This window comes from Electrona antarctica, assembly GCF_951216825.1.
Source record: "Electrona antarctica genome assembly, chromosome: 5".
Classification (NCBI taxonomy): Eukaryota; Metazoa; Chordata; class Actinopteri; order Myctophiformes; family Myctophidae; genus Electrona; species Electrona antarctica.
The window spans coordinates 37516345-37526848 of record NC_136810.1 but is presented as its reverse complement, the minus strand read 5'-3'; the positions used below and the strand labels follow the sequence as shown (position 1 = coordinate 37526848).

At 45.1% G+C, this 10504-nt stretch overlaps 1 protein-coding gene across 1 annotated transcript in view; it reads left to right on the top strand.

Annotated features, from left to right (window-relative positions):
• Positions 1 to 7665: 7665 nt before the first annotated feature.
• kcp (kielin cysteine rich BMP regulator) overlaps positions 7666 to 10504 on the top strand; it is a gene marked incomplete at its 5' end in the record, with an annotated part of 63498 nt that continues 60659 nt past the window's right edge. Inside the window, 2 exons of the mRNA XM_079502308.1 lie at positions 7666 to 8193; positions 9536 to 9608. Coding sequence (XP_079358434.1) covers positions 7666 to 8193; positions 9536 to 9608 — 601 coding nt within the window. The remainder of the gene's footprint in view (positions 8194 to 9535; positions 9609 to 10504) is intronic.

Below are 10504 nucleotides of genomic sequence, written 5' to 3'. Positions count from 1 at the left end.
AGCTGTGTGATGTATACAATATATAAATATGTATATATAAAGTAACTAAGTACATTTACTCAAGTAAAGAAGTACTTACAATGCACTGTACAATGTACTTTTAATTTACTTTCCATTTTTGTTACTTCTACTCCACTACAGCACTTGACAGCTTTAGTTACTTGTTACATTGCAATTTTCAAAACCTACAGTAACTACAGCCGATCTACAATGTGACTTGTTATGAGCTTGTAGATCTGCTATTTTCTGAAAATTAGAAAATGTTGTACTTGGTACTCAAATAATATTTTGATACTAAAACGTTTGTACACGTCCACCCTTAGTGAGTAGACTATAGGCCTACATGCTCCTTTTAAACATGCCCTTTCAACCACAAACACACCCCATACTCCATCACCACCTCACCTCCCACAACACATGACATAAGAAAACGCCAATCTACAGTGTGATGTGTTGTGAGCTTGTGGATCTGTTATTTTGGAGATAAAAAAGAGCTTGACAATGGGTAGGGCAGCAGCAATCATGATTTGGGTAGTGAAGGAGGGTGGCACTTTCAACAACTACACTACAGTATACCACATCAAAAGAGATGAATCACGTTCACTTCAGAGCAAACAGAAACTACAAAACTATACACACACACACACACACACACACACACACACACACACACACACACACACACACACACACACACACACACACACACACACACGCACGCACACAAACGCACAGGTACCCACCCAGGGGCAACACAGAACATACTATGTGTATGTTCTATGTTGCAACACACGGTGTAGGCTCAGCTGCTGACTGACCTGTTGGTGTCAAATCCTCAGCAGAATGTCCATGATTCCCAATGTACCTACCCAGATAGGTAGTGGAACCAGACGATGTACCTACCCAGATAGGAAGTAGAACCAGCATTCAAGCTAAAAATACCACACACACACACACAGCCCTAACTATAACTCAATTAGTACCGGATACAAATACATGAAACACAAAGAAATGAAATACTAAACAATCATGGACTGCACTAATAATAACAACACACTCAGTCAGACAGGGATGAAAGCACACTGAGTCACTGACCCCCCCATACCACACGTTTGCACATTTAAAAAAGCAGCCATCAGCTTAGTTCGGGTCAGGGGATAATTGTCAGCTCAGAAGCTAAAGCCTGAGGGTGGGGTTTACCTGCTGCATGAGAACAGAGTGTCAAGAGTGGCAACAGGATTATTTATGAAGGAGGAACAGAGTTGATAGCAGGGAGGGAGGTCAGAAGTTACACCAACAGAGCAGCCTGGGTTGAGACACTTGACTGGCAGGAACCATTCCTCAGCCATTCTCATTTCTCGACTCTGACTCTTTCTGGTGTTCCTGAAATGAGCTGCTGTTATAATAGCAGCTCATTTCAGGAGCAAAATAGTACCACTTATAAGTGGTATAAAATAGTACCACTTATAAGTGGTACTATTTTGAGCTTTGATAATAAGTAAATAAACTTTTGATAGCTTGTATCACACGTGTGTATTATAATAACCACTGTATTAGGACCTGCCAAGGGATCAGTTATCAAACATCCGCTGACCAGCTTCTGTAGATTAACCCACATCCTCTAACTAACTCACCCACTCACGCACAGCTAGAGTGCAGGAGGAGTGAGTCTGCACATCTTCACGGATAAGGTGAAAAAAGCATGTCTGACCTGACCTTAAACGAGATGTTTGGTTGGTGCAGACCTGTGACCAAGTCCCATGGTGTCGGGAGAGCAGAGGTCAAATTGTTGTTGAGAAACCAGACATGGTTTACTGCCCCAATGAACAGATCAGATAAAACACCCACCTGTGTCCCTGAGAAAACAGGATTGATTGATTGATTGATTGATTGATTGATTGATTGATTGACTAACAAGTTTAGGAAACAGTACAGCCTTACAGTTTACAAAAGCTATGATAAAGGGATATAACACAAAAAGCGGGCTTGTTTCCATTGTAGTCCTTTCCACTCAATTCATCAAGATATACAATATATACAATACATTACATTACAGTGCTTAAGTAAAAGTACAAAAGTATTGGCTTCATCCATGCATCCATCTTCACCCCGCTTATCCGTAGTCGGGTCGTGGAGGCAGACTTCCCTCTCCAACTGCGCCTTGGTCTCCCCCGGGGTCTCCTCCCAGTGGGACGTGCCTCGAGGGAGGCACGTCCCTAACCCCAGGGAGATGCCCGAGAGGCATCCTAACCAGATGCCCGAAGCTGGCTCCTTTCCAAGCGACTCTACTCCAAGTCTCTCTCGCGTGACCGAACCTCTCACCCTATCTCTAAGGGAGATGCCAGCCACCCGTTGAAGAAAACGCATTTCGGCTGCTTTAATATATTCGTGACCTTATTCTTTCGGTCATGAGTCATGACCCACACTTCATGACCGTAGGTGAGAGTAGGAACGAAGATAGCTCGGTAGACATTGGCTATTAGACATTGACATTAGTATTGGCTTCAAAACTACTTTAATGCAGAATGTCGCGTATTGAGGAAGTGTGTTGTTTGACTCTCTGGGGGCAAGAAAGACAATGGGGGACCGTATAATTTGATGACAGCCATATTTTTAGGTCGGTTTTAAAAGTGGCTGGACTGAAAGTGGCAAGACTTTTAATGGCTGTTGGTAGGGCATTTCACGTTTTGGTGGCAGAGTGATAGATTGTATTTTATCCCATGTCTGGGCCAGATCCAGGGGCAGATTAGCCAGTTTACTATCAATCCAATCAAATATTAAACTCTCTACAACCTTCGAGGTGGAACAAAGGATGGAAACAGGATAAAACAAAGTGCTGAATGTCAAATGTCAGTGTCACAGATTGGCACAGCAACTTTGTGTACATATCCTGCTGTGGCAGGATACGGCCACCAGATGTCAATATAGGATTGTTTGACACCAGATTGAGCTACACATTTATTTTCAGTTTTTCTGTTGTAGAGAATATCACTTTTATTTTATTTACATTTATATGATAAAATGTATTAAAAAAAATAAACAATCTGAAAACCTATGAGTGTCTGCTTAATATAACTGAGAGATCCACAAGAAGAAAGTAAACCATAAAAGTTATATAAATGCACAGAGGAATGAGAGGATCCCTTTGGTTTACAAAATTGAGGTTCATTCCACACATAGCTCTCATGTTTCTTGCTGTTTGGTGTTACATCAAAACAGGTCCTCCAATGTCCAAACATTTCTACATTCTTCTGATTCCTGCTGCTGAGTCCCTGAGGGGTGTGAGAAAACTAGTGGTGGAGTATCACTAGTTCAATCAGCGGTGACACCCTGGGAGATGAGATGCTGAGCCAATATGGTGGTTTTTGTTATTGTCTGAAGCTGAACTAGCACTTGGTAGGTGCTAGAAAACAGGGGGAATAATAACTAAGAAATAGTGAGGACAACATTTTGTGTGCTCATCTAAGCTAGCCCACAATGATTTGGTTGAAAGGGCATGTTTAAAAGGAGCATGTAGGCCTATAGCCTACTCACTAAGATTCACTGTGTGCAGTGCATGTACCAAAAGCCAATAAAAGTTAAACAGCCTTTTGTCTGTAATTCTGGAAATAACAAGAAATATCCAATGAGTCACATTAATCTGTAGGTGCATGGATGTCAGAAGGACAGGCCAGGTATAGGAAACAGTTTTGTGGCAACAATTGCATGATTATTACAGTGTAGCAGGCATGACTCATGGATAAGGATAGGTTGGTATGGGTGGATGGGGGGGGGGGGGGGGGGTGCTGGGGGGTTAGGAAGGCCTGAGCTACAAAAATCAGGTGCTCTTTTATAGATGTGTTTAATATCTCACCATCTCATTCCTTTCTATCCTGTTAAAGCAGAACCAGTCATGTCTGGTTCAATAGATATAATCACTACAACAGCACAATGGAGCATCCCCTCCACTGCACTGATTGTTAACTCTGTGACCTCTCGTTGTCTACGTCTGTGTGCAGAAAACAAGAGGCCAGGATCTACACAGCCTCCCATAGAGCAGTGGTTCTCAAACTATTTCATGTCAAGGACCCCCAAATTGACACTTATCAGCCTGTGGACCCCCCATTTGAAAATACATGCCAGACCCCCATAATAGAATATTTTTTTTTACGGCTCTAGCAGTGATCGGTCTTCAACCAATTAATTTCAAGGACCCCCAGTTTGGCACACCCATAAGGGTCTATTTGGTTCCTATAACTATCTATCATTTGGCTGGGGAGTGGGGACCCCTGGAACTCCCTCAAGGACCCCTGGGGGTCCCCGGACCCCATGCACCTTGAGAACCACTGTCATAGAGGTATCACAGAACGATGAGAGACTCCTGTGTGTCTGCTAGATCTGTTTAGTAATAGTGAAACACCTGGATGTGCCATTATCATTATCGCCCCAGAAATACTCACATTGTTGACAGTAACTCATGCTCTCTCTCTCTCTCTCTCTCTCTCTCTCTCTCTACCTCTCTCTCTCTCTCTCTCTTTCTCTCTCTCTCTATCCCTCTCTTTCCCTTCCCACACAAATGTGTATGTGTATGCTAGTACCCTCTCATTGAGGTGCGGTTGAGGGACTTTAATTAAAAACGTGTCTAATTATTCTTAATTGTCATCGGTGTAGGAGAGCCATGTCAGGGCAGCCAATAGAGTGTGTGTGTGTGTGTGTGTGTGTGTGTGTGTGTGTGTGTGTGTGTGTGTGTGTGTGTGTGTGTGTGTGTGTGTGTGTGTGTGTACTGTACGTGCGTGCATGCATGCATGCGTGACCTGTGTGTGTTTATGTGGTGTAAGTGGGCGCCCTCAGAGGCTGAGGTTTGCTTTCTAACATAATAAGCAGATCAGAGATGAGAGGACAGCAACATGAGGAAAAAGTGAAGCGTTGTGTGGAGTGGAGGGGGAGACTGCACTGCAGTGTGTGTGTGTGTGTGAGTGTGTGTGTGTGTGTGTGTGTGTGTGTGTGTGTCACTGTGCGTGCGTGCGTGCGTGTGCGTGCGTGTGTGTGTTTGGGGGGATGCTTTGGGGCTGTTTCCAAAGCAGTGAAACATGACTACCCCTGTTTACCCCATCCCTCGCACGCACACACAGACGCATGCACACGCGCACGCACACACACACACACACACGCACGCACGCACGCGCGCGCACACACACACACACACACACACACACACACACACACACACACACATGTACACACACACACACACACACACACACACACACACACACACACACACACACACACACACACACACACACACACACACACACACACACACACTCACACACACACACACACACACACTCATCTGGTTCCATGTGGGGTTGTGGCATGGCTCCCCTCCAGACTCCAGACCGGGTTTTAGATGATTACCAAAAGAGGGTCTTCAGGAATCAACCCCACTCAACACTGCGGGTAGAGAGAGAGAGAGAGAGAGAGAGAGAGATTCTTTTTTTTCATGAAAGAAGAAAACAAGGGAAGAAGAGAAAGGAAACTATCATCTCAGGAGTCTCCAACTGAAATGGACATAAATGTGGGACATTGACCAGATAGGCTACTCTACTGCGCGCAGCAGTTTTCACGGAGTTATAACTTACCTGCGACTCAATTCTGACACCTGAAGTTTTTGTTGTTGCTGCTGTTTTTATTGTTGGCTTTATTTCCTTTTTGTTCCTTCCATCATCAGTCACAATGTCTTATTTGACTATAGATACGAAGGGGCCATCCTCCGTGCCTTTGTGACCAAGAAGTGAAGTGAAAGTGCCCCGGGGGGGAACTGCAGAGCTTTGTGACCCTACACTGCGTCCATCCAGATGTTTCGTGTTTCCCCGCCGTGCTCTTAGCCTCTTAGACAAGAGGAAAACCAAAGGAGGAACATCCTGAACTTAGCCATGTTAAGTAATTGAACCGGACTCAACAGGAACGCGCTAAACAAACAATGCGGATGATGATCATTTGGAAATTATTGCTCAGTGGCAGTGCTCACCTACTGTTTTGTGCAGTCTGAAATTATACTGATAATAATACTGAAAACATTTCGTAGTAGAGCGTTGTTCTACACTTTGTGGAGAATGGAGACTCATGTCAAACTCAAAGCTCTCGTGCTCCTGGTGGAGATACATTTGTGCGTCCTGTGGAATGTTCCGCTGTGTGTGCAAGGAGATCCAAGTAGTAGGAGCCACGACAATGGTAGGTTGGGTTCATTCATGGTTCTTCTGCAGTGCAATAGGCGACGTTTACTTTAACACAGCTACAGTATAGTATGGCATAATGGCCCCCAGCCAGCCCCCCACACAGTGGGTTATATACTTTATTGATAGGGGTCTTCAAAGTTTTTCAGGCCAAGGGCCCCTTAGCAGAGGGAGAAGATGGACCCCCCCCCCCCCGGCTATTATATCTGCCTATAACTATAATGTGATGCATATGGCTATTATTAGGATATTATTGAGAGAAACCTCCATGCAACTTGATAAGAGGCTTTATATTTATACCGGTATAGCTCACCTTATTTAGCTGCTTGTCTGTGACCGTTGAGAGATGACTTTAGGGTTGATTCCCACTCCAAGTAATGCTGCAGCTTTGATGGCTTCATAGATTCGTTTGATTGACAGCCAGCTGTTTGATTGATTGATTGATTGATTGATAGAAGGGGTAGCCTATAGAAAGCACAAGTCCTCTTTGTGGACGAACCTTAAGCATTAAGACTTATACAACAGGGTCCACCTTTTTCAAAATACCACTTCAGACCTATTTAAACGTTGCATGGTTTCTGAAAATAGCAGATCTACAAGCTCACAATGTGGGCTTAACATTTTTATACATTTTGAGTACTTTTACTCAAGTACATTTTTACTTGTAAAAGAGTGTATGTATATATTGTCTCCACCAGGCCGAAGGCATGGGGAGAGAGTATGTTTTTCATTCCGTCCGTGTATGTGTCCGTCCGTCCGTGCGCTAATCTCCCACTGTTAACCCGGTTGATGCCAAATTTTGCACACACACCACACCAGGAGGCCGACTTGAAAAACTATTTTTTTTTATATTACTCCTCCATGATTCTGTCTAAAAATCCCGCAAATCGTTACACACTATCTCTATAGTCATGTGTTCAAGACGGATCTGTCCGATATTTCATATTCCATCCTAATTGGCTAACATTGGCTTTCAAAGTTTGCAGGATTGGCCCGTTTTGAACAAAAAGCCTCAAATCATGAACGCAGCATGCAATTTACGTGAAATCTTTCACAGATAGGCTGATGAATATATCCCACCCTTTTCACATTGGCCTGTTATAGCGCCACCAGGAAAGACCCGTTTGGTTGAATGGCTCTAGAGAGACCAATTTGCGTGATGTTTGAACAAAATCTGTAGGTGTACTGTCCAAAACATTGTTTTGCACAAAGCGGCCTCCTGGTGGCGCTATAAGAGGCCAATGTGAAAACCGTTCATCTGTCCGTCCACTGTGTGTGTGTGTGTGTGTGTGTGTGTGTGTGCGCGCGCGCGCGCATGTGCGTGTATGTGTGTGCGCGCGTGTGCATGCATGCATGTATGCATTTTAGTGCTTTCTGTGATTTCTGTGAGATCTAAGTGACTACACTTCGTCTCCCCTCAGTGATTGACCTCCTGGCCACTCTAAACATGACCCACCCGATAAAGGGCGTGTCCAGAACGCACGGCGGCGAGGCCGATCCCGGAGCCGTGGTATACAAGCTCCGCCCCAGGGCGCCACACCTGAGCCTTCCTCGCCAGCACTCTCACTTCCTCCAGTCCGTCCTGCGAGGAAGTATGGGGTTCCACTTGGTGGCACGTCAGGCATCGCACTCCAGTTCCAGCCTGCTTTCTCTCTCCTCCTCCTCGTCCCCTGTTCTCCGAATCCTGTCCTCCACCCTCGACGACACCCTACGTCTGGACTATTTGGAAGGGAGCGGGAGGGGAGCCCATCAGGGCCTCGGCAGCCTGCTCTTTCCCGGGGGAAACCCCTTCTCTGGAGGAGAGTGGGTGCAACTGGCCTTGGCCCTGGAGCCTGATAGACTGGCTTTGTTCGTGGACTGTCGAGAGGCGGTGGCCATACAGAGGACAGGAGAGGAGAGACTGAATATTGACTTACCTCAGGACCTCATAGTCACACTGGCAAGCACACCAGGCCAGAGTGACAGCAAGTTTGTTGTAAGTATATGTGGACCTCCCATCCTCGCACTCTTTTAACACATTTCTTGCTAGCCATTTTGGGCAGAGCTAGCCTTGTGGTGCTAAGGGTGATGCATTGAACGAAGCTAGAGGCAGCTAGAGGCGGGATCAAGGCATACACAGTGCTGCCTTGATCCCGCCTCTAGCTGCTGCTGATTGGCCAGGCCGTTCTGTGGCCGGGCATCAAGTCTGCCTGAGAGTTCCCAGATGGGAGCAGGATGGGGGAACCCAGTGTACTCTCTGCTGCCCCATCTGGCGGAGTCAGGTTATTGCTGACGCCCACAGTAAATGTTCTCTTATAGCGAGAATCACACAGCATACCTCAAAGGAAAGCCACTCCAATTTTATTTTTTATTTTACCATCTTCCATTCTGGAGATATGTACCCCCTCTCGTCCTGTTTTCAGGAAGGGAGGGGGAGAGGCATTTATTTCTTTTTTTTTGGGATCACGTGAGCAGAGTGTTGTGCTATATATGAACCAGGGCTAGTTGATGAATTGCCCGGGTGTGTAGAAAGGCGATTGAAAGTAATCAATAAAAACATGTGCTAAACGGACATCTACGTGTCCCGCACCAGACTGTTGGGATTCGAAGTGAACCACGTAGAAAACCGATTCCCGCACTGGCTGTGTTAAGCCCACTCCACACCAATGAGTTGCCATGCAACGCCTTGCAACATGCACCTACTTGCAACCATGATCCCCACCACAATGGCAGTTGCAAGGAGTTGCATTGGTGTGCTTGACCTTAAAACTGTTTTGTTGCAATGAGTTGCGTCTAGTTGCATCGGTACGGTTTGGCCTTTACCCTCGCTCTCACTTGTAATATTAATACCGCTTGACACATAAAGGACGGTATTACCATTTTCCACATATGGGTCCCCGATAGTTCAATGCCACAGATTTCGGTTTCGTGATGATTTTAGACGTCATAGCCTTCCATAGTTATACATTTACCACTTTAGCTGGCAATGGCGGGCCAAAGTTACCATTTTGAGAATTGTTATAGAAGAGTTAAGTTTCTGTAGTCTTGTTGTACGTAAAGAGATCAAACAAGACAATCCTATCCAGCCTTTGTGTTATGGCACACTGGAGCAAGATTTCAGACATGTGTGTAAATAATACATTTATGTATTATGCGTGCACAAGTTTATGTGTGTGTGTGTGTGTGTGTGTGTGTGTGTGTGCGTGTGTGCGTGTGTGCGTGCGTGCGTGCGTGCGTGCGTGCATGTGTGCATGCGTGTGCGTGCATGTGTCTGCGTGTGTGGGTTTGCGTCCAGTTCATGCATCTGTATATGCTTTTCTCTTTACTTACGCACGCAGGGATATGTGAAGACAGCGGAGATCTCTAGCAGAGCGTATCTCAGACGGCCATGGCACTGTGCCAACGTTACAGGTATGGGGATGATTTATCTTGCATCGGCGCTAAGCGTAAAATCATGTACCATGCTCTGTGCTCCGAGGGGGATATAAAAGGGAAATATATATGTGTATTTGACTTGACATTGTCATGCACACAGGTGCAGCCAGGACCAAAAGGAAACATTTGGATGAGATAAAGCGAGACATGGTCTCCTTATGGCCAATAAACTCCTACATAAGACAGATAAAGAGACATTTATAAAAGTCCACTGATGTTCGGTTCAGTCAGATATTTGAAGACTTGGACCCAAGAGAGTTTTGATGATTATTTAGTATTATGTTGTGATTGTTTGAATGATATACTTTATGCTGGTGCGGTTGTTTCCTCTGAGTGATTTATTTTATGTTACGTGTATGTTTGTGGGCTTGCATGTGTGCGAGAGTGTGTGTGTGTGTGTGTGTGTGTGTGTGTGTGTGACTGTGTATGCCTCCATGCAGGTGTTTCTGTGCATGTTTGTGTGTGCATGTGCATGCATATGCATGTGTTTCTGGTATCCTGCTGTTTGGGGATTTCCGGCTGTGGTGGGAGTTTACGCCGCAGGCTGCCGCTGTTAGAGACAGCTCTATCTTCATCTCCTTCTCTCCTCCTCCTTTCCCGTGTTTCCCCTTCACTGCTGACCCATGTGGATTCTTTCTCTCAATGTTGTCTAGTATTAACCCATTTAGGACTGGGGCCAGATTCTACACATGTCTTCTAAAACTTATTTTTCTATAATCAGTGGTATTTAATGTCAATGACCCCAGAAATTATACGTACCCCCAACTTAAAATGTAAAGCAATGAGTTAAAAACGTTCGTCTCTAGATAATTTTCAAGATTTTTTGTGCTGCGCTATTTTTCAACAGCTAAAGTATAACACCAAAAGGGGTT